Raw genomic sequence first — 26,586 nt, forward strand, 5'->3', positions numbered from 1 at the left:
TTAAAATGTGCCTTAAAGACGAATTTGAATATTACACAACCGACTTGCTTGGAATCCTAAGAAAGGAGGGTTTCGGCAGTGACATCCAAACAAAGCCTAGTACCCTAATAAGAGCACCCCAAATGTTACTCTTCTACTGAAGTCTCCGATGAAATGCGTGAACATGTTTTATACATTTATACAATGAGGAATTTACAACAAACAGAATGCCATTGTTAAATAATGTCTAAACCAGAAGAAACAATGAACTCTTATAAATATGCACTACTTTTGAATTACGAATGGAGGATGAGGGATACACGCGGATTAAGTGGAATATACCCTCTGTTATTGTAACGGGCTAAATGTCATATACCTATTTTATCTGAAATTTAAAAAAAAGATATCATGATCTACATGTATAGATTTATTCCATCATACCAAATGTGTTATTTTCACCTGAATTATTTTGAGTTTTATAGGGAAAAAAGGAAGTTAGAGAGTTTACCTATATACTATTGAGATTTAAATTGACGAGCTTGTTTTAAAATATGTGCCTTCAAGAGCAATACATGCATCACCACTTAAAACAAAAGCAACGAATACCCGATTCACTTGGTTGTGTTTATAAGTTAGTTCATCTAAAGTTACTAACGAAAATATTAAATAGATACAATATTACATTACCTTGAAAGTATCTGATTATGACACACATAGCCTCTCCAAATATGAAGTTTCGCAGCAGCGTGGTCGCCACAAGGGAGAAGGGCATACAGAGCATGGACAGCATCAGGTCACTGATTGCCAAGTTGACCAGAAACAGGTTCGTTATTGTGCGCATCTTTTTGTTTCTTATCAATGTTATTATGACCAAACTGTTTCCACATACCGACAATATAAATATTAAGCTATATAAAGTAATGTTAAGTTCTGCCGAAAAAGATATATATATTTTTACCTTATCGTTAGTTTTATTGTTTACCATTTCAGTCAGTGTTTTATTGAAACTCTGAAATGAATCACTTCCACCGATTTCCATTTCTTTGTATTCACCTTATTGTAGCACACGCAGCCGAAAGAGGAATTATTCCGACCAATATACCACTCACAATAGCTCCCGCAGTTAATCTGAAGAAATGTCCGCGACAGCAGGACCAAAACCAGTTGCTGTTGATTATTAGATTTTGAGTTGCCACTTCAATACTGAATGGTCTCTAGGTCTTGTGTCAAATGAAGGAAAGCCATATTACGACTGAGCATTTAATATCCATAATATGTAATTTTTACAAATACCAAAAAGCACCACACCATTCATACCAATTACTGAAAAGCGTCATTATTGGTGCAACCTTAATTATCGTCCATTTCGTGGGTTGACTGATCCATGAGTTTATTATACATACAATGGAAAGTGACAGACGCATATTTTTTTTTTAATCAGATATCCACGAATTTGAGTGTCCTGAAACAAATATTTTTTAAACAAAGAAGTGTCATGCAGACAAATATAAATGAGCCGCGCTCTGTGAAAAAGGGGTTTAATTCATGTGCGTAAAGTGTTGTCCCAGATTAGCCTGTGTAGATCGCACAGGCTTATCAGGGACGACACTTTCCGCCTAAACAAGAATTTTGCTAAGAAGAGACTTTCTTTCGACGAAAAAGTATCATAAAAGCGGAAAGTGTCGTCCCCGATCAGCCTGTGTGGACTGCACAGGCCAATCTGGTACGAAACCTTACGCAGATGCATTAAACCCCGTTTTCACAGAGCACGCCCGAAATCATTTTTCAGCAGTTTTCAGTACGCTTCAAACGTGAATAATCTGATATGTCTCAGGTAAACGGCGGTAAGATATTTAAACCCTCACTAGTGCAAGCTAACATCTGATATTGCGAATATGACAGATCCTTTGGCATTTGTGCCTTCATACATCAGCTTTTGTAAATATCGAGATCAATATCATTGCAAAATCGTAAGATTGGTCTTTTTTGGCAAGCAAGAGTGTTTTCTTGATCAGATTTATATCAATGGAAACTTTGGACACAATGGAAAACATAAAAATATTTAATTATGCACCGTATGATCAACTATGATAAATTTCTACAGTATTTACGATGTTCGTGTTTTCAATAATATTAAACAGGTAATATTAAACAGGAACTACAACTTATCGTTTATAAATTAAGAGACACATTGTTCCGAATATGAGGTTTCATGATTCTTTTATTACTCTGCTTTGAGTGTATTAATTTAAATAGCTAGTCTTTGGCGGTTGCGTTTAAAGCCTCTATAAAGCTTAAATCAACGAAAATTTCGTAAAGTATTTCGTAAAATAAAGTTAACACCTAAACAATCAGTGTTCATCATAGCAATGGCAACAAGTTCAACTCTAGATGTGGTTTGATTACATAGATTTTTGTAGATACAAAATGCTAGTTATTATTTATATTTGACACAATTAATTCCATGTTAGTTTCCCGCGAATATATCTATTCATTCAACACACGAACAATGTTAGTGTTCATGTGTTGTATGAATAGATATCGTTGCGGGAAATTAAAATGGAATTTAATATGCAAAACAATAATAAAAAAACAAAATTTTGTATCCACAAACATCTATTTTACCAGACCACATCTGGCGTTGAAATTTCGGCAATAGCCATAAGGAACAATGATTTTTAATTGATTATCTTTATTTTACGAAATATTGTACGAAATTTTCGTTAATGTTTTAGTAGTAATGTTGCTTTAAAAGCGATAACTTATTGCATGGTATGATTCTCCTGGGCGGTCTATACATATTAGACATACCTAGAAAAAAGCGATGCAAATCATAATTTATTATCTTAGTTCATAGACCTTCAAATAGCACTGATGAATAATTAATAGACGAATCAAGTCTCGTGCCACAACAAACAATCATATTTATTTTTTTTGAATCCCATAACAAGATTTCCGGAACGACAAACAAACCAAAGGCTTCGTTCCGGAAATCTACAGACTGCTGAATAAATACCAACTGCAATCGTGTTTAGACGGGTATTTACAATCAGGTTTGTTCCCGTCTAAGCAAGCGTTGAAACAGATGCTCCAACGATCGGTATCCGCTCCGGAACATCACAGACAGTTGGAAAGTATCCGGGACGTTAGTCCCACATTGAACCTTGATGATGTTCTACACGTAGATAAGCCCTCGTCCCTCTGGAAAATATCCCGGATTTCGCCTAAGCTATCGCCCTTAATAGCCACCCTGATGGCACAACTGGGAGGATTTCTCTCTAGATCGTACCCAACAGTGTGCTTATTGTGTGGGATACACACGGAAAACAAACTACTTCATTCAGTGTGTTTTTTTTTCGAAAAGGGAACTGTTACGTGAATCACTTTGGGATGCTGTCATTTACCAAAAGGGGTTTCAGTGTTTTATAAAATTAACACGAAAGACACCATTAGAACAAATCGTAACGTTGTTTGAAATGACGCTATCAACTACAGATGACAATCGCCTGAATAATCAATTAGCAATCCTATTGCTGAGACTAGTTTGTTAGTTTGTGAGTGTGCTAATTATAAAATCGTCTCTCTATTGTTGTTTATATGCATGTACATATATTAATATACATATATTATTATCTATTGTATACATAAATGATGTAAATACTTGTTGTAAATGTGTAAAGCTCTCCATGAATGGAGGAAATAAAGAATCTCTCTATCTATCTACCTAACCGACAGAAATATTTTATTTCTCTTTCGCCTTGAATGCTGTCTAATGTCGGTAATATAATGTTAGTTTTCCTCTTAAATTGTTGGATTATATACATCACCGTTCCCTACGTTAGTAGATTTGGCTTCAGCCATTATGCATGTGTTTGATTGTTTATGTAACTTGTCCCCATACCGAAAACAATGTTACATATTTCTTACTTTTACATACGTCATTATTGTTTAACCGTATGTGTCATGTACTTTTCCCATTATTTCTGTTCTTGTTTTATTTCCACGACAATATTCGCAATAATGTGAAATATGATTATTTATATTGTTTTGCATTCTTTGGTATTTTAAAGATGTTAAAGCTTAACTTAATTACACGCCCATTCTTCCTTCAAATGTAATGTATAATGTTATATTTTCTTATTGCTGTTTTTGTTAAACAAAAATAAATGTATAAAAAATCTCACAACATCTTTCACTTGCTTAATGTAGACCAATTTAAATATTTGTATTGAAAGTAATTTTTAGCTTCAGAACAAATAATGTATTCCTGGTAAGAGCATTTAATGGTTTTTATGCCTAAAGATGCATGTAAATGTATGTTTTTTCGAATAAATATGGACTTGTACATTGTTATAATTGTAAATAAAAATGTTTAGTCCCCGAAACAAAATTAACAAAAAAATAATGAAAAGTGTTATGTTTAACACTGTTGAAAAACACTGTGTACATGTCATAATCACTATATTTTAATCGATCCTTAAATCAAAACTCGATATACCTTATCTGGATATAATTCTTTTAAACATTCGCTTGTAGTTTATTGAAATCAAGCATACAATAAAAAATACAACATACAGACAGACAGAATGTTTTATTAACGTAAACGTTACAATTTGTTGTCATTCACAAATAGTTGGACGTATAGACGAGTTAATTGTAATTGTTTACAGTCGGGATTTTCCGCGCATGCGCACTGACTGGTTGGCAAAAGCAGTGGTTACAGTAACGTATATCATGTGTAAAGGGCTTTTGTTTAGTCAATAAATTGATAATAAAACCGAAATAAACATAACAACTTTTAAATAATAGTGCAAATATATCATATTTATTATAAATTAATGTATATTCATAAATATACTTTCCTGTTAAAAAAAAATACGAATTAGTTATTAGCATCAGAGTAAACGTGGTTGGAAGACTATAAATACTGACAAAGTCCACATAATATAACAATAAATTAGCCGTATTCTTTCTGATAGTAAGACTTTAATAAATGATATTTAAAAAATAACCAAACAATATTAATTTGATTATAATTATAAGTGGTGTGGATATATTGTTATGTTTTCATCAGCGGTCGAAAGTGTAAAAGGTGCATTTCAATTATTAAACGAAGTCCTAAAAAGCGGAATATACATGTATAACAATTTTTAAATGTTGTGGTTATTTCTTTTCCATTTAAAATGATTTTTTGTTTCGTTTCCTTTGATAACAATATTAATAAATTTTAGCATACAAATGAAAAACCCCGCATATTGTGCAAACAGAACTGTCTTTGCATGTATATTAAAATCAACTCTAGTGATAAGGAATGATAAAAATGTAGCATTTTAAGATACAATATATTTAATTTTTCACGCAAGTATGTTTTTCCCTATTGTGATTGCTTGTTTTCATGATGGTGTTTCGTATACTTCAGTAACGTACAATCTTTGCGTAATCGCGGTGTTTGCATATTTGGCGGTACCCGCTAAATATACGTTGTGTAGCAGTTAAAAGTGTTTATTTTATGCTTTCCGGTGGTTTATAGAGAAATATCAGTGAATTAAAACTGAAAATTCACTGTTTCAAACAATGAAAATTATCAGTGAAAATTATCGATAATTTTCACTGTTTATGTTAAATGAAGTCATTTTCCCAGCGAAATTCTTTAGTTAAACTCTTTAACAATGTTTATAAACTGTGAAAAAAAAAGCATACAATAAAAAGAAAATTTGTTGGGTTCGGTGGATTATCGATTTTAATTCACTCGTGATCATATAAAATATATATTTTCACTCGTGGCTGCGCCACTCGTATAAATATTATTTTCTATGATCACTCGAGAATTAAAATCGATAATCCACCGAACACAACAAATTTTATAAATATAAATATATACACGAGTTTCTGTTAATCCATTTCGGACAAAGGTCTTCATTTTTTTTAATATGTTAAAATATTTTATTAAAGCAACTGTTATAATTATATTTTGGCTTTAAAATTTTGCTGAAATGACTGCTCAATATGCCAAGATATGACATGGTTTGGAGGTGTCATAAATGTTGTTTAATGACAAGACACTGGTTTATGCAGGGACCTTAGGCAAGTATAGGTCCCTCGGTTTATGACACCATGCTGGACAGTATCCGATCATAACGAGATAATCGGTTTGTGATGAATAAATGTGCAATTTAACATCGGGTTAAAGTGCTGAAACAAAGTGTCAAAATTGGTGTGAACAATTAAATAAAAATAGTTACATTTATCAAGAGAACTTATTTAATATGTAACAAGGTAAGTTTTAACAGACATATAAAGGTTCAAATCAGTTACTTTATGTTTCGTACATAAAATAGATCAATTTGTTGTTCGTTTTCATAATTATTTGTGTTCGTTCATTAAGTTCATTTTTTCTGAAAGAATGTCAATTTATGAGAATTTTTTATACAAAAAATGGTCGCGAAGATGTGCCATGGAGAGAGATTTTTGTGGTAACCACGAACCGAGCTTGTATAGTGTGTTCCACTCCCGAGTCCGTTGCTAGTAAAAACTAATAATAACAGCAATATAATCGTTCCAAAAATGCATTTCATTGCATGCTAATGTTTTATTCAAAGATAATTAGTAAAATTATATGTGATATAGTGCATGATTATCAATAAAAACGATGATTATGTCAACCTTCTTTATATGCGCTTATATGTTCGACCTCTTTTTGCCAACCAGTGGGCGGAGTCTAAACTTTGCAGCTGCGCGTGACGTCACGCGTTTACTCGTCTATATCTTCATATACTTATAAATGTCAACGTTAACATAATTGCATTTAGGTAAATATAATCTTGATTGCGTTACGTTTATCATATACATATAATAATATTTTTTGTGTGATTTTTCATAAATAACAAAATATGTAACTGTAATAGAGAGTTTTGTTCGACTAATACAAATGGATGGTTAATAAATTGAATATAAATAATAAATTCGAAACACACGTCTTTTACAAAATATGCAACTACAATATAAAAGTTTTGCGCGATACATGTACATGTTTAATGATGGATAGAATGAATTTAATTCATACAATTTGGAAGGATGAAACCAATAACATAGCACAAGAGTTAAAATAGTTATAAAGCGTTTTGTTAGACAAACAAATGCACGTGATGAATAAATTGAATTTAAATGTTATAAAGTATAAAACATTGATTTGTTTTTATGCATCTATACTATCAGGGTCAAGCGCGACTTACATACGGACGATGAATAAAATGAAGTCAATTGTTTAATTTCAAAGAAATGTCGGGGGATGAAAACCATAAACAAAATACAGTCCTTGAAACGTTATACGAGATGAGTTTGTAAGAAAAACACTTATAGATGAAGAGGAATACATCAATTAATATTTGAACAACTTTGAACAACGAACATCACATTTAATCAATTTAGATTCAAGCCAAACATCTCACTTAACTTAAAAATCATCATCAAAACGTTAAAAAAAACCTACACAAAAACCTTCTAAGTACCTAATTGTGTGTTTACTACCTTTGAACGATATATTATGTACGTGGGGCTATTTTTGGCGTTCATATTTTAATTATCATTTAAATAGATGAGATGCCTTCTCACTAAGGAAATTACACGAACAAAAACTAATGAACATTATAAATACATTTTTAATACGGTACATAGAGCGGTCAATATCATCCACGTATAACTGTTTAAATACCTCGCAGTTGAAATAGTGAATTCCCGTGGAGCCAATAGAATGTCTGTTTAATATTTTGCGAGAACGTTATTCTTGCTAGCCGAACTACTCTTGATCAAGAAGCATAGCGTATTCAAGCTTACGTTTCGACGAAGCGCGTATTCGAGATAAGTATTGCACAATGATCGTCGAATAGAGCAATACATTAAATGTATTTCAATGTAAATTGTTCGCATTTGGCATTATTACATAATCACTATTTACAATCGTTAACACGATGTTTTGTAAGCTTTGTAAAATCATTGTAATGATTTTTTTTCCCAATATATCTCTGCGATGTGCGAGAGTGAAATTGTTGTAATGCTTATGTATTCACTAGATTGCATTGGAAGGTATCTACCATATGTAGGTTTTTTGTGTTGAGCAGTCATGCAATAAATTGTTGGCATTTAAGCTGAGCAAACATGTGTATACAGTCTAAAATAAAGAAATAAGTCCATGTCATTTATCTACAATATGGTGGGAACAAATCAGTATCACCATTTATGTTCAGGTGTCGCTTAACTTTACCTAAGTATAAGCTAAAGGATTAGTGAAATGTTCACTTTTGTTACGTTTATCTCAAGGCATGTGCATATACTTTTTCGATGATGTAAAGATGCAATATCAAACGGCCTTTAAACAGTTTGTCAGTTATTCAAGCAATATACGCGGAAGCTGTTATAAAAAGACTGGTTTCTGAATTTATATGCAGTTGCATTGCAAAAACTGGCTTCATGACGCATGGTATACAAATGGGGTAACTAAGTGATCAATTGCATCGCCATCAGTGTTTTCTTTTGGTAATTGAAGATTGTTGAAAATATTGGAAACATTGTCGTTTGAAGTTTACGATACATAAAATAAGCCATTTGAAGTTATTGTAGATAAAATACTAATACCTTAGTAGATGGGTGGCATGTTTATAGGCATCCGTGCCAGGATTATATCAAGACATTTCCTTGCAAGTTTAAGTTTAAGAAATGGCTCATGAAACTTGGAATGAATACTTAAAGGGACTTGTTCACAGATTTTGGCATAATTCAAACTTGCCGATATATGGTTTAAATTGATAAATGTAAATAATAGAATGAAAGAGTGCCAGTATAAAGCAAAAATAAAGAAAAAGAATAAAAAATAATCCACACCTGGGCTCGAACCATTCGCCCTTTGAGTACAAGTCTAGCGCTTAAACCAATCGGCTATCCGTGCTGATATAGTTGCAGAGGTATTTTATACTGTATATAAGCAATCCTCGTTATGTTACAAATACAACGATAACACCAACACTATCCAAATCATTATATCGTTTAGCGTTTGTTACGCTTTATAATTGTCAGATTTTTAAATCGTCACAAGATGCATAGTAAATGTTCAATATTACTATTATCTGGCAAAGAAACACAATTACAATGAAAAATTGCAATTTTATTTGCAATTGTGCCAATTTATCAAAACGTGAACACGTCCCTTTAAAAGTTATATATAATGACGTTTTAGTTTTGCCTTTGCCGTTATATTTGTCAGATGTTTTATGCACTGGTCAAAGTATTTTCACAAAATGCATTATTTCGATACATTGTTTTCGTTTTACGATAGTATATTTTAGTATCGGCTGTATAGAATTTTGGGAATACTATTATCAATTAAATCTGAGGGAATTCGGGGAATGAGATGTGATAAATGTTTTTTATACAACACATGCCTTTAAATTAATATTGTTTGCATGAATTGATAACATGTTAAGGAATCAACTTGAAAAATAACAACAACTCCAACACGATAAATTGTGTAACAAGTACGTCGTTCACTAGACTCTGCATTATATATATATATATATATATATATATATATATATATATATATATATATATATATTACAAATATAATATTAAACATTAAAATCATTGAAAGTAGCTTCAAGCCAAGTGTTATCAATAAACAGTGTTTAAAAGTATTAAATGTCAAATGTTAAGGCATTTAAGTGTTGTTGTCACAAACAACTGTTTTGCAGTCGCGAATACAAAAAAGAATCATTATTATATAGGGTCAACAAAACCAATCAAGCGCTTTCCGAAGCGTTTCATTTTATGAGCCATGATAAATCGTCGCCGTTAATGTAAGTTCTCGGCTTAACCGGCCAATTTCACCATCAGTTATCAGTGCGGCAATGTTATGTCGGTGAAAGAGATGCTCTTATAAGTAGTTAGACAAGAGTAGTTTATAATTCCCGGTATAGCAGGCAAACGCAAATGTAAAACGAATTAAACATGGAATCATTTATATTTTATAATATGTTATTCATAAACGTATTTGGATTGCGAGCCTTTATTTCTCCATTATTTATATCTAAAATAATAGACTGTACATATTCATTTTTTGCTCATGATCAATTTATATTTTCACAATAGAAAGTTATAAACCGTGTTATGCTTTGTCGATTCTGGAATCTAAACAATCAAAATATTTCTTTAGAAATTCCACTGCCGTCTGCCAAATGTATAATCCTGACTGTACCAGGTGGTTCATCCTGAAAGCAACAACAGGTTTCAGTGCATTGAAGGAATGATGTTTTGTTATAGACATATTTCAAAGACACGCGACGTTCAGTGTATTCAATATAGCGTATGTCTCCTACAAATTGAACTTGAACGCGTAATCTGGTTTGGCATTCATGGATAAGTTGACACGTATCAAAACGTGCTGACCGTTAGACCCAATAATCGCGGCTCAGTTGGGCAGACATTTCAATTTCAGATATGTTTCCCCCGAAAGACATTTGTATGATTTTCAATAAATTCATGTTCTTTGACATTGTTAATTGTATAATGAGTAATACGATTTCGTTGCGTTATTTTATCTGGATTATCTGAGCATCAGAAAACTTAATAATAAATATAAATGAATACTTATATATACGCGACGAAATATAGCGTTACCTGTTGTGATTACAAATTAATAATATAAGTAGATAAAACCCTAACGATGTCGAATTTTTATCAATGAGCGCTGTTTTCAGTTTCAATTTTTTTTTCAAATTAAAGTATTTTCAATCGAATAATTTAAGTCAAAGCACTAACTGACATTATATTTGCACATACGTATTATGCAGATTTTATTCAATGACTTGAAAACCAGTACCAACGTTTGCAATCAAATATGTTCATAAATGTTAAGATGTAAGTATAATGCTTAAATTTCTAAAGATACAGAACATATTCACGTGCATATATTTCCTCTGTGAATAGTGTTCTTCTTTTACATTTTAAGGTTTATATTTTTGATCATATGGACACATCGCGAAACAACGGCTGCTTCGGCAGATGTGCATGTGCTTGCGATGTTGGGTTAGTCGCTCAGGAGTGACGAATGTTTAGGTAGTTGCCATTTTTCTTTGTGAAAATATAATGATTCAATGATTCTAAGGACTTACCACCAAACAGATCAACCGTCAACCATTCGCCAAGATTTGATATTCCATCTTGAGACTTGTTTTGGAGGAGGAATGAACTGGCACATGACTGAATGACAGGAGCAGGTTATATTAGTCCAAACGACTTTTTATCGATGCTGAAAACCCTTTAAGTAGAATCTCAGCCTATGTAAGAATGAAAACAGAGCAACTGATTGAACACTTCGTTTCCTAAACATTCTTTCCAAATGGAATATTGTATTGTTTAAATCAGATCCGAAGTCATATAAGCTGGTCTCATTGTTCCTATCGGAGTAATGAATGAGCAAGTTCAGCAAATCTGTATCCTCGCCAATAAACGTTGTGGTGATATTACAGGACTGATCCACTGTTGCTTTTGTAATACCAATGTCTACATCCCCTTGTGACACAACAACACTACATCCCCTTTTATAGAGCTTTGTTGATCAGAGCAATCATAACTGTTTGTTTTGTCACGTGAAAAAATATTATCCCTTTTACATTACATTCTATTTCTTTGGTGGACCCAACAATAGGATTCACGTCTTTTGCTCGTCTCTGGAGTGTGTTGTCTTTGCTAGAAGGACCCGTCTTCGTAACCATCGAACACCAGTGTGGCTTGCCCATAATGCCTTACAGGTGAAATCTGCATAAGACTCGGTTAGTGTGGTATATTTGTGGACATTTTTCCATCGTAAACGATGAAGCAAAAAGCCACCATTTCACAAATTTAAATGTTTTAGCCAATGCCGGCTTTACTATTAAACGGCCACCGGAAAAACTTTGCGAAACCGAAATTTCGCAAACTTAAGTACCCTTTTTCTTAAAGATTTGCTACTTTGAGACATAGTATGCGATAAAAGTCTTATCGTTGATTAATAATTGGTTATTTTCACTCAAAAAACGCGTTTTCTTCACTATGAAATTTATAAGCAAAGTTGGGGTTCCCATGGGATTTTTGCATTTTCCCATGGGATTTTCGATTTTCCCATGGGATTTTTTCTCCCATGGGATTTTTTTTCTCCCATAATTTGCAAATGGGAGAAAAATCCCATGGGATTTTGAACATTTTAAAAAACGTGTTTTATTTGCGTTTGCAAGTATTTTAACGTTATTTAAGGACTGTATATTGGTTTTATGCCAATTATATATAAAAATATATAGTAATAAAAAAATCCCATTTTAAAATGGGAGAAAAAAATCCCATGGGATTTTTTTCTTATTTTGAGAGATTTATTCATGAAACTTTCAGAAACATCATATTTTATGAAATGATGAACAACTACAATATTTTAATGCGTTTAGTCGTGTTTAAAAAAAAAAAATCCCATGGGATTTTTTTCACCCATGGGATTTTTTTCTCCCATGGGTTTTTTTCACCCATGGGATTTTTTTCCAATGGGATTTTTCAGTTTCGTAAGCCGAATAAGTTTCTTAATGCGAAAAACAACAATAAAGGAAATAATAATTATAATTTTGAATAATAAATTGAATAATATAAATAACATGAATATTTTTAAAATTAAAGGTTTATGCTAGTAGAACTTATCATTTCTTGTTCGAGCAGATGGTTGAGTCCAATTGGTGAGTATGCCAGCTTAGAACCAGTATAAATGCATCGCAGACAGACAACGCTGTCATACTGTACACACCGCTGAGTAACAATTTTTATTGCATTTCATTTTGCAACAGAAAATGAACTCCGTAGTATAATTGATCTTATATATGCCCTCTGCTTTTGAAAGCGTGCAACACATTAACATAACAATAAGTCCATGCCAAAAACTATGTGCAAATTCCATTCAAAGCTATATACACATTATAAAGGTCAGATGACCCGCGTCATGCGAAAATGGGTCTTATGTCATATGCGGCCAAAGTTGGTCCATCCTAGCTTGTCCAACCGCGCAGTCTGGTCAGGTACTACGCTGACTGATATATAAAGTCAAGCCATGATTCGTGGTCTTATATCCAAACTCGGTAGCTCCTGTGCGAAACTCTCACCGAAAACGACGGCACCGAGACGGGCGCTCGAACTTTGCGGATGCGCGTTATATGTTATATATAATAGCGCGATGTGTTTTTTCTTGCCTCAAATTAGTAAGCCCAATCAGCGTTTTATTGTGTTCTTTGCTTCTACTATTAACAAGAACTTCAACTGATACGAACATGAATTTTATTTTAATATGTTTATTTAATGCTCGGAAAACTCATTGTTTATTTAGACTACTACTTATAAAACAAAGTCGGGTTTTCAACATCTGTTTTCGGCATATAAATTGTTATTCCAAACCAGATTTTACGCACTTTACTGTACAAAATACCGTTAGGGCCACCGTGGTTACTCATTAAAATCCAGAGGGCGAGAATGCGAGAACGCGAAAGTACGATGACGACAGTGCGACAATACGATGGCGACAATGCGTTCGTACGATTGCGAAAACGCGCTAGTACGATGACGACAATGCGACAGTGCGACAATACAATGGCGGCAGTGCGATAGTAAAGGGGGCGACAATGCGATAGTCATATCGTACTGTCGCCGTGGTATCATCGCAATGTCGCCATCGTTCTATCGCATTGTCGCCATCGTATTGTCGCACTGTCGCCATCGCATTTTCGAATTGCCGCCATCATACTATCGCGTTATCGCATTGGCACCATCGTACTATCGCACTGTCGGCTATCGCCATCGTATTGTCGCACTGTCGTCATCGTATTTTCGCACTGTCGTCATCGTATTATCGCACTATCGAACTGTAGTATTGTCGACATCGTACTATCTCAATGTCGCCATCGTATTGTCGCACTGTCGTCATCGCACTGTCTGATTGTCGTCATCGTATTATCGCGTTCTCGCATTGTCGCCATCGTACTATCGCATTGTCGCCATCGTATTGTCACCCTGTCATCATCGTATTGTCACATTGTCGCCATCGTACTATCGCTTTCTCGCGTTCTCGCCCTCTGGATTTTAATGTGTAACCACGATGGAACTAACGGTATTCCGTAATACTGCTAAAGCACAGTATGATTAGGTCACTCCCAATGCTCAAATCTCTATGTCTATTTTAGTAACAACACATGTCTATGGAAGGATATTTAGGTAAAAGTTACATCATTCGTGGTGAATATTTCTATTATGACTGATGCTTATTCTAATTTGCTTTATGACAATTCCAACATGCTTGTTGTCTATTCGTTTATACTTGATGATTGCTGCAACATTACATCATTCATGATGAATATTTACATTATGCGTGATGTTTATTCTAACATGCTTCATGACAGTTCCAACATGCTTGTTCTCTATCGGTTATACTTGATGATTGTTTCAACATGCTTGGTGACTATCCAATGTTTGTGTGTTCATTATTCCTGAAACCAGTCATAATCAGTTTTGCCACTAAGCGTCATTAATAACGGCAGTTAGCAACAGGCAGTAAGCAGAATGCAAGTTACTAAATTATGACATCAGGTGGCGCGCGTTTATTTTCCGTATGTTGAATAAATTACTTTTCGGAAAAAAAGCGAAAACATCCGAATCATTTTGACTAGTAAACTGAATAAGCTGAATTAGTTCCCTTCGTTATATAATCTCAATTAAACTAAATACGTTCATTATTGCCATGAAGACCAGTAAGTTTACACAATGAATTGACTGCCGTGAATGTTTTTGATATTTGTAAGATGCAATTGGCACTCAAGAAATTATACATGTATTTTATTCAGAACATAACGGGGCTGATGAGTTGGAATTGTGGCCCTTCCCTAGTCCAAATAATTACAGTAGACGTAATCTACCGATGTGCATTGCATATCGACCTCATATTTATAAAGTAGCCCAAACCCCCATTGCCACAGACCTGTGCGTGAAACTTTCAGATTTCTCTAGTCTGTTTACCATGCTATAATTACAATTTCTATAAACACATATTTATCATTTTATGACTATATAATGTCTGTGGTATACAGAGAAACCTGAAAGTTACAAGTACTCGTGTCTAGTACTGTACAACTATTGTACTCCTCGTTGAGAAAACAACTACTTCATCTACATGTATTAAAATATCATAAAACATAATTTTCAATCAAGTTGGAAAAAATTAATAAATAAATGTCATATAAACAGGTTTGTCATGAACGTTGACGTCGCTCTTGGTTACCAGAAAAATTCCCACGCACGGATTTCAACCGTCATTGTTTACAATCAATTAAGTGCATAAGTACTTGAATTTGTATAGTGTTTTTTAAAAGTGTCCAGCTACAGGTGGTTAGCGTGTGGCTATAATACTAGTTAGTGAAAACATATTTTGGAATGATAAGTAATCATATTATAACGAAAAATCAACTTTTCTTAAAAAAAATAAGTTAAATATATATTCAACAAGGTATCCAACTCGAAATCATCCGAAAACGGGATGCATCGTTTTAAACAGCCATTACTTCATCAATTTTGCAACGATTTTCACGATCTTGGTCTTATTCAACGCAGAAATAAATTTCCTTTCTTGAAATGCATATGTCTTGCAATATTTTTACAAATACTGGGTCAACTTTTAAGAAATAACACGATACACAACTCGCGTGACCCAGCTGTGATCGATCAGACAGTATTCATGACTGAAATCTTCACGGGGAAATGGGCATTTTCCCTGCAAAGTTCACGAACCTCGATACCATAATTCAATAAAACGTATGAAAAAAACATTCTTACCGTGCTTGCCGTAGAATTATGCATCAAAACTAACTGTCCAGCGCATTTTCAAACCTTTGTTTACATACATTTCAACCAACTGACATTTTAAACACAAGAGTGATTTCATTGCTCCAATGCGGAGTAGTGTCTTTACAACTGGAGATTTAATTCATAAATACGGTCTGATCGATCACAACTGGGTCAAGCGAATTATGTATAGCTTTATTTCTTAAAATTTGACCCAGCATGTGTAGAAATATAACAATATATATATACATTTCCTAAAAGGAAATTCATTTCTGCGTTGAATAAGACCGGGTCATGAAAATCGCTGCAAAATTAATTTAGTAATGGCTGCTCAAAACGATGCACCCCGTTTTCGGATGATTTCGAGTTGGATACCTTGTTATATATAAAACGGTAGTGATTTTTTTTATAGAAAGTTTGATTTTTCGTTTTAATATGATTATTTATCATTCAAAAAGATGTTTTCACTAATTATTATCATAGCCACACGCTAACCACCTGTGTGTCCAGCACGTGTGCCGGGAGAACAGGGCTTAATGTATTTTTTGTTAAGCTCTATAATATTTATATCCAATCTGTATGAAAAAATGTCGGTGAACATTATTCCGGTGTTAATTTTTGAAAATATTGAGGCATTCGTTAATTATGGATCTAAAACGGAACATTAATCCGCAAAAAAAACACAGGGCATATTGCATATTAGATCGGACACATGAAATTATTTCGAAAGAAAGCAATAAGAGTTTCAATTCTACATGAGTAAGTCTCGCTGTGCACGATTACGCTCTTACTGCTCGTATATATTTGACTCTTGGCAAATACCTAGTGTTTTATTTTGCTTAATCTAAATTGTGTCATGCATCTATATGTACTTAAAGCAGCATGACCAACAGCTCTTTCATATGTGAAAGAGATTGACACGAAATACCTACCCATCTATAATAAAGTTTATATGTGCACTTCAATATTATAGTTTTAAAGCATTTTATGTGGTGCAATATAAAAGTACTCTAGTAAATTTGAAATGATGTAATCGATTTCCTCTCAACATACATGCAAAGTTCCAGATAACTTTTTCAGCAAAATCTTGGTTTACACTCTATAATAATCCAGCCTTAAAGTATATTATTAATTCTTTTTTTCCAGGTAAATATAATTTTTGGCACATCCGCATTTAGGTTTATAGTCTAAGAAGAGCTCATGACAATTGCCGGGTTACAGCAGACTTTTTGCGATAAAAGGACCAGATAATGGAAAACGTTCGGCTTTTCGACTGTTGTAAAGATGGTCTGTTATTCATAATAACGTTAAAGTGCTGTTGATTTCATTATTGTAATGAGGGCCTAGACGAGTGGGAACTCATTGATAAAATGTTTACATAATATGCATTGATATTGAGTTTTACGCATGATCACACATTTTGAATTCTTATTTTATTTTTCCAATGTGTAACCGTACGCACAGAATTTAAGTCTAATTTTTTTACTAAATTTAATTCAATTTTTTACGACTTTAAGCGTCTTATCTGGAGCTCTGCATACATGCATTAGTAGCATATATTGAAATATATCCATAGACTTTCTTTGGTTATTGAAGGTAAATTACTTTACAAAAATTATGGTTAGTAATTAACCAAAAAAAGTTAAGTCTACAAACACGCGGTTAATTTCGGTTCAGTAGCAAATATCTTACAAAGGTGCGCAACTTCTCCTATAACATAAAATTTCCGTTATACGCCGTAAATTTCCGTAGTCCTCCGTAGCATTTCGGAATGACTGTCAATTGACATCATTGTATCATGCATGATAGTATGTTGCTTTGTGCTAGGGTGAAACTCACATCTTACCATCGCGTTAATTTATTAAACGCATTAATATTTGATTCCATTATGCACGGCGCCTATTGCACAAGTCTCTCTGCACAAACCAACATACACATATGCAGCATGCAATTAACGAACACGAATGTTGCATCTGTACACATGCATGATACCATTAAGCAGAATGTAAATAGACATTGGACATCAGGCAAGATGTAAGTGTCATCAAGCATGAAAAGGTGTCTACATACTAATTGAAAGTACCATCAAGAATCATGACACAGTCACAAAGAAGGATGTAATTTTTACCTAAATACCCTTCCATATTTGTCGGCACTGTGTGTTTGCTTAATTTTACTAAAGAACGTCTACTGGTAAATCTTACAAAAAAAGTGATAAATAAGACTGAGTAGCAATTTTGTCGGCGTTGCTGTTTAACGTCAAATTTGGCCTTTCAACGAACTTCTTAAAAGCCCATTGAATTTTAATGAAGAAGTTTCCCGCTTGTAGGTCCGAATGAATTAAATCAAATTTTGCAATTGGCAATTTGATAGAAATCCCCATAAAACATTGCACATAGCTTTCTGAAATAAACAGGCCACATTGAACGCATTCACGATATCCAACAGCTCTCTTTGCAAAGACCTATCTAGTGTTTCTTGGCCGTGTAAGATCTATAATTAGAACATCGTCACCTAAACATCTACTAATAAAAGAGCATATTTTGGGGAAACAAATTCAATAAGAGTATAAAACGTCCACGATCAATAATGTGTAGTTTGTTAAAGATATCACGGCAGTAAAAACATAGCACTTTAAAGAGACCACAATCTGGTACATTTGGTCAATTGTTGCGTCCGTGGCGGACAATACATTTTTAAAAAGAAAGCGTACAAAAAAAGCAAACACAAAGTTCTTCGTAAGCTTGTTTTAATCTTAAAAACACATAATCGACAGTGATTCCAGTCAAATACAATACTAACAGTCAGCACTCTAGAGATCAAAATTGCGGATATAAATATTTAATTCAGGGATATCAAGTGTATCAAGTTCGAATATCGGAAAAAATAGCCGGTAGTCTGGGGCATTAGGTCCCTTACAGGGATAAAAGGTAAATCCCCGCCCGAGCCGTAGCTAATTGATTTATTGTAGTCTTTCTAGTTGCAATTTCTGGTGAGTACAATGCGGAATATTACGGATATTTGCAACATGTCGAAGATTTTCGGAAAGTAGCGAAGAGGTTTTCGTCAGTTAATATTCATGTCCGTGCCGGCCGCTAACTTATCAGAATCAATAAAAAAGAACCAGGAAAAATCGGTACCGATCGCACATTTCCGGAATTCCGATAAAGCTTCAACATTATTTGTTCTCAAATGATCGCGTACTCGAACGAATCTGTCCCTACGCCTCCAACTCCCTTTAAATCTCATCGGACGTACATTGATCTCAAAATCTATCCTTGACGACTCAAATCATATTTCCTGAATAGTTTGGCCTATTGACGTCCCTGTAATTATAACAATGGTCTTTTGGATAAACACCGCTAAGTTGTTGCAATATAATAACCGTTTAAAATAGTTACCGGTTTTCATTTAATAAAATGATTAAGTCATATTCGAGATTTCAGCGATTGCCAATATTTTGCTTTTGTTTCTCATAAGCATATGGTGCTTGGTATCTGCTATTGACTCCTATGTAGATTGCAAATATTACATAACCCTTACAGCGGCCGAGCGCAGATATCTGCACTTGGCCGCTAAAAAGAAAAATCTTTGCGCATTAATTTAATTCAAATCTCATTATCATAATCAAAATCATCATCATCGTCGTCGTCGTCACTACTACCACCACCACCATCATCATCATCATCATCATCATCATCTTCTTCTTCTTCTTCTTCTTCCTCCTCCTCCTCATCATCATCATTAACAACAACAGCAACACCAACTTAACATCATCATCAAACAACAATAAACATCGGTAGCATACAATGTGCTTCATCAACCATACATAATTATATGCGTTAAAACACCATAATAGAACAGCATGAATGAAGCTGTCTATTACTCTTTTATATTTCCTATACCAATATTTTTTTCGCTAATTGAAGGACTAGTTGAAATCTTCTATAAAAGCCCTCCCCCCCCCCCCCAAATAAAAAAAAAATAAAACATAATAATAATAACCCTGTCAAACAACAATAAACATAGGTTAGTTAGTATACACTGTGCTTTAGCAACCATGCATAATGAATGTTTATGACTTCGGACCGTTGTGATCAAATTTAAAAAAGCAAGATGGTATGTATGCGGCACACAACACATAGATAATTATAGTTTTATACCTTAAACGTAGTTCATCAAAATAAAGATAAGTTATTATCTATGTAATACTTAAATTAGGTTTATAACGTATGCATATTTGTCTAAAACTTGTGAAATGTGATTCGTAAGCCGACGACAACATTATCATTCGGACCCTTCTCCCCACCTAACAATCGAGATTAAACACCTGTGGAGATCCCGATCTTATCAATGAATAAACCGGTTCAATGATGTCAAGTCAAATAAAACATACTATTACTATCCAAATAAATATCTATCAAAAAACGAAAATTGATATACCTACTTAACTAAAACTAAACTTAAACGATTAGCAAGAAAAATATATAAAGAAGAAGCAGGCAAAGTAGACAAATTAATTGTAACATATGTTTTCTCAGTCTCCCACTGTTGAACAATATAAATAGTATTTATCGCCACCCCAAAAGGGATCTTCATCACACGTTTGGCTCAACTAATATATAATTGTGACAGGACAAACTGTCAACAAATACCTTGTTAATGTTTTATACATAACTCCAATCAAAGGTTAACTTCCAAGGAAACTGCGGCATGTTAAAACTGTTGATTATGACAAAATGTTGTTTAGTACAAATCAGTACAATAGCGTCTGTTATGTGGCCTATACTAATCCACTTAAATAAAACTTTAATCGCAGAAAAGTTTAGATTCTTTACACCTTTAAAGGGGCCTTTTCACAGATTTTGGCATTTTTTTTTTAACTTATTCATTAAATGCTTTATATTGATAAATGTAAACATTGGATCATAAAAGCTCCAGTAAAAAATCAAGAAAAAAAATATAAAAAAAGGAAATGAACATTGCCCGGAGCAGGGTTCGAACCAGTGACCCCTGGAGTCCTGGCAGAGTCCTGTAGTATAAACGCTTAAGCCTACTGAGCTATTCCGACGAGTACACATTCTCGACGTATTTTATACCTTATATAAGCAATCTTCTTAGTTTCACAAAATTTAACGACAAAAACAGAACTCTCCAAATTATTCAATCGTTTCGCGTTGCAACGCTTTATAATTTTTAGGTTTTAAAATCGTCAAAAGATGCATATAATGGCTATATTAGAGCATGGTTAATGTTCGGTATTACTGTTTCCTCACAAATATCATAAATAAAACGAAAACTTACGAATCTGAAACAACTTTTTTCAATTTTGTCAATTTACCAAAGCGTGAAAAGATCCCTTTAAGAAAATATATATAACAGTTCTTTCCTGTTTTAACAAAATGATACATTTAAAAATAAATTATGAAGTATCGCTAGCAATATTAGAAAGAGAAGTAGAAGGAGAATTATTATCAATAGTAGCAGTAGCAGCAGCAGCAGCAGTAGCAGCAGCAGCAGCAGCAGCAGCAGTAGCAGAATCAGTAGCAGTAGCAGTAGCAGTAGCACTAGCAGTAGCAGTAGAAGTAGCAGTATCAGTAGCCGTATCAGTAGCAGTAACAGTAGCAGTAGCAACAGCAGCAGAAGCAGCAGCAGCAGCAGCAGCAGTAGCAGTAGCACTATCAGTAGCAACAGCAGCAGCGGCAGTGGCAGCGGCAGTGGCAGTGGCAGTAGCAGTAGCAATATCAGTAGCAGCAGCAGCAGCACTGGCAGCGGCAGTGGCAGTGGCAGTGGCAGCGGCAGTGGCAGCGGCAGTGGCCGCGGCAGTGGCAGTGGCTGTGGCAGTGGCAGCGGCAGCGGCAGCAGTAGCAGTAGCAGTAAGAGTAGCCGAAGCAGTAGCAGTAGCGGCTTTTTGCTTTTTTGTTTTAGAAGTGTTTGTCGTATAAGAAGAACGCAAGGAAGACAAATTAATTGTAACATGTGTTATCTTATTCTCCGTTGTAGTAGTATTTGTTGTATCTACACAGCCATTTTTCAGTCACCTGAGAGACATGTTTTTATAAGAGATTTAATTGTGGACCAATACATCGTGTATTAATATCAGTGTACCCACTGGGACACCACATGTGGCGAGGATTAACAGATAAACTAGGCCTTCAATTAATTATGCGCCTAGAGGCAAACAGTACTATAACTTACTGATAATTTTAGGATTGGGATGTGTTTGTATCTTATTTGAAATTAGCTAGCTTAATTCAAAAACTAATTATAGACTCAATATTATCACAAGAACATCATCACATATTCATTGTGCAATATATAATCATATCACCATCACAATATGCCAGAGCGTTAGTATTTATTGTGCATACATATCCTACAGCAACATTTACAAAACTTATTACAAACCAACCGCTCAAGCTTTAATTAAGATTGATTTCAATTTATATTATGACATACATTAAAGATCACTGTCAATTTATTAACAAATAGCTTGATGCTTCGTACTCAGCGATTTAAATAAAAGAAACGTTGCGTACACATTAATTGGGGTTAATAAAAAAAGTCTGCAATTAAAATAATCAAATTTAAATAATACTAGATTTAGTTTCAAATTGTCGCTCAAAAATGTATCAGTTATATCAGTTACTAGGGAATCGATTTGTTTAATCTCCGCAATCCAATAATAATTATGGTGTTTGTATGACAAATTAATAGCTATTCGTCATTGCATGTATGATACTCATAAAAATATTGAAACAATAACCACAACAACAACAACATATGTGATTATGTATATATCTTCTTCAGATACTCTGTGTCATACTTTCAAAATTATCCTCATAAGATTCATAATAATAAAATAAACACTATTGCAATCTTAGTAAAAACCAACTTAGCCGTTATGCTAATGATTTTATGTTCAGTATGCGTGTACATTTCAATATTATATAACAACAAGTGTTCACAAATACCTATGTTTAATAAATATTAAAAACATGAGAACCAATGAAGGTATTTCATTTTAATAGACTAGTTTTACCGTGTGTGTACATTCATATAAAATCTTTTGAAAATCACACTTGAGATAATGTCTTTAGGTTTTGCTATTTCTAATCGATTTAAACACCATAACACCACCGTATTTTCTCTTACATTCTAAATGTTCTTACATTTCCTTTTTAAGCCAAAATATTTATGTTTTCATTATTCTAAATTTTCGGACATACGGATTTTCGTACAGTCAGTTAAACAGCGCTATTTTATCAGATTTTGACCCTGTTTTTGCTCATCTGATGACCCTTCGGTCATGCATTTTTACAACCGGATTAAAGTAATAAAACAGAATCATGCCTAAGGGCAATCGACCATTACATTTGCGTACTTGGGTAAATTACCTTGTAAACCTCTAATAAGCAATGGTTCCTTCCAACAGCGTTTGAAATGATATCGTATTAAGAAAGCCAAACGTTTATTGTTTTTACTTTTTATATATTATTTCAATTGATTGCAAAGCTGTTAAGTTGTATTTTTAAAGTAAAGAACGAAGGGAACAACACAATAAAATTATGTACACTGATGTATTATTTCTACTTCAATTAAATAATTGACAAACAAACATAACACACTTGTCTCTAAATATTTTTCGTATTTAAATTTTCCAACACGAAAAACAATATCTTTAAGTGAACGGAAACTTATAATTATTACGGCATATAGTAAAAGCAGAGTTGTCTGAACCATAAGTAAAATAAAAAATAAAAAATGACACAGCTTATTTTTCCCTCAAGTGTTAATGATAATATGGATAAACAATTAAAAATACATAAAGTCAATTGTGTTGATTACTCGTTATTGAAATATTGCAATGCCAATTATAAGACATCTGATTAAAAACAAAATGTATGGTGGAATACCTAATCTGGAAATACAAACTAATGATACTATTAATGCAACAACAACAATCACATCTTTTCAAGCGCAATCAGAAAACTGCTACAGCTTTGTATTAACAAACATAAATATGTTTGTGCTTATAGATTTAGATAAACTTCAAATCTTTAAGCGTGCTATGAATTGAATATAATTTATATTTAAAAGTTTTGCTACTCTGTTGATAACTAGCAACAGCAAAAAGGAAGATACCATTTTTTATCATCTAATTTTATTTATATTTCATTGTTTATTTGTTTATGATCACAAGGATTGTTTGGATAACAGAGTGTGTCTAGATATACCGGTACCCTTAAAAATATTTTTATGAATTGCAATTAAGCGTAGAAATTAAACAGGCCCTAATACAGACACCATTTTTATCGGAATGCGATTATAGTTTCAATAGCAACTCGTAACGCTTTTTGGATTGAATGTGTAATGACTACTTTTAGCGACAAATTGACTTGGTCAAATACTGCATCTTAAACGGATAAATAAAATTGAAACCATTTATTTTCAATATTATCAACATAATTATTTAGTTATTAATACATTAAGCAGCAAACTCTATTAATCAAAAAAATTTGATATAACATCCGAATTCACTGCAAAAATGAGCTGAGCGATAGGTTTTACGGTTGTTGAAATTGTTCATGATGAGAATGACGATGACGACGATGATGACGATGACGACGATGATGACGATGACGACGACGAGGAGGAGAACAACGTCGATAACAATGACGATGATGATGATGACACTGATGATGATGATCACGACGATGACGACCATAACGATGTTGTTGGTGATAGTGACGATACTGCTGCTGCTGTTGCTGATGACGATGCTGCTGCTGATGATGCGGTGGAGGCGGAGGAGCAGGACGAGGACGAGGACGAGGGCGACGACGACGAGGACGAGGAAGACGACGACGACGACGATGATGATGATGATGATGATGATGATGATGATGATGATGATGACGATGATGATGACGATGATGATGACGATGATGATTGATGATGATGATGATGATGATTGATGATGATGATGATGATGATGATGATGATGATGATGATGATGATGATGATGATGATGATGATGATGATGATGATGATGATGATGATGATGATGATGATAATGATGATGATGATAATGATGAGATGATGACTTATGTTGATGATGATGATCATGATAACGTTGATAACGATGATGTTGATGAAAATAACGATACTGTAAGTAGTAAATTAACTCATTAATTGTTATTATAATACACAAGCACATGCTAATGGATCTGTATCCGCAAGGCGGTCAAATGAAAACTCACTTGGTATAAATATGAAAAATTGAATCAAAATATCATAATGCGGAGTGTTAAAATGTGTTCAAATCTAGCGAAATTGTTGCAGTACTTTTCTACCGAAACCAATGCTTAGCCCAGTTATTTTAAAAATAATTTCAAAATACCACGATACACGTCAATTGGCTAACAAATACATTTGTAAGTTTAACCTCACTCAAAAACAGTATTTATTGAAGACAGGGCGTCAACAATGTCCGAGTTTCTTCAACGTAGCTTAAGTACCTAAAGTACCTTTCCGTTTGATTTATCGCAGGATCCTGGGTCCGCACCCACAGTCTTTTAAAGTGTCTGCATTAAAAAAGATAATAATTGTTGTTTGTAATAATCTTTGACAGCTCATCAAAACATGTAAATCCTCAATTCGGAGAGTTTCAGTATGATTTCATTTATTTAAAAAATAAAGACGGTTAACATATTTTATACGCACATATATAGTAGCTATACGCCATATAACATAGGACATAATGTATATTATAAATCAAAGCGCTGAAGGCACTTTAGTTGTTCGCTGTTGTCGTCCTTGATTAGCTTGTTCGCATTGCATATGCTTATCATTGTGCACAGGCTAATCTTATTTGACGTGCATTAAGCCTCGGTTTTCCATGAAAGCAGCCAATATGTGCATATTTTAATGATAAACACTAGACTGGCCAATGGCGTTTACAAGCTGGTATATACATTCACTGCTAGAGCAGAATCATTTGTCGTCTGCTGCAGACAGGCAGTGGTAATCGTTCCTAGCAGAGTGAGTTGTGGTTCTTGCCGTACTTAAGTCTTCTAAGCACCTACTGATTTGCATTTATTACCCATTCTCTTGAAACGCCGACTAATAAAGTGCGATAAACCGCCTTTAAGCACTTGGCACATTAACAAATAAGAACATTCCACACCTAACCGAGAACCGACGTCTTTAATCGCGAAACTATTACCAGAAATTGAATACCGCCAGAAACAACAATGAGCTCACTTCGATTAAATATAAATACACTATATTCATTGCGTCCTAAGCAATCTAACATATCAACCGAAAATACCAGCTGAATACAGTATTATATATGACATCGGTCTTATATATCAGCCTCATACATGCGAGAGCGCCACGATTAGTGAAGAGTGTGTATGAGAGTTTGTTTACAGGTCCTACTGGCCTCTTCACGTGATTTGTGTAGCCCGACCTGAATGATGAATGAAATGGATGTAGTAACAGTTATATGAACACGATATATCCGTACCAATATCCATGTGAGCACATACTAATAATAATTAATTTTTTAATCGCCATTAGCTTGAAAATAAACGTAAATAGATACAACAAAGACCAATTCGGAGACTTTAAAAATTTTAAATTACCTCCCCTGCAATAGAAAATATATATGGAGACTCGCATTCTATGGAATATCAAAATCTCAATATATCTTTC

The 26,586-nt window shown here is 33.8% G+C and overlaps 1 protein-coding gene across 1 annotated transcript in view; it reads right to left on the reverse strand.

The window, feature by feature from the left end:
* The window catches only part of LOC127869807 (cholecystokinin receptor-like), a 25,870-nt gene extending 14,102 nt beyond the window's left edge, over positions 1-11,768 (reverse strand). Inside the window, exons 1-3 of the mRNA XM_052412466.1 lie at positions 11,643-11,768; positions 11,142-11,229; positions 667-909 (exon numbers count right to left, since the gene is read on the reverse strand). Coding sequence (XP_052268426.1) covers positions 667-909; positions 11,142-11,229; positions 11,643-11,768 — 457 coding nt within the window. The remainder of the gene's footprint in view (positions 1-666; positions 910-11,141; positions 11,230-11,642) is intronic.
* Between the last annotated feature and the right edge of the window lie 14,818 nt (positions 11,769-26,586).

The sequence above is a fragment of the Dreissena polymorpha genome, chromosome 2 (genome assembly GCF_020536995.1).
Source record: "Dreissena polymorpha isolate Duluth1 chromosome 2, UMN_Dpol_1.0, whole genome shotgun sequence".
Lineage (NCBI taxonomy): Eukaryota > Metazoa > Mollusca > Bivalvia > Myida > Dreissenidae > Dreissena > Dreissena polymorpha.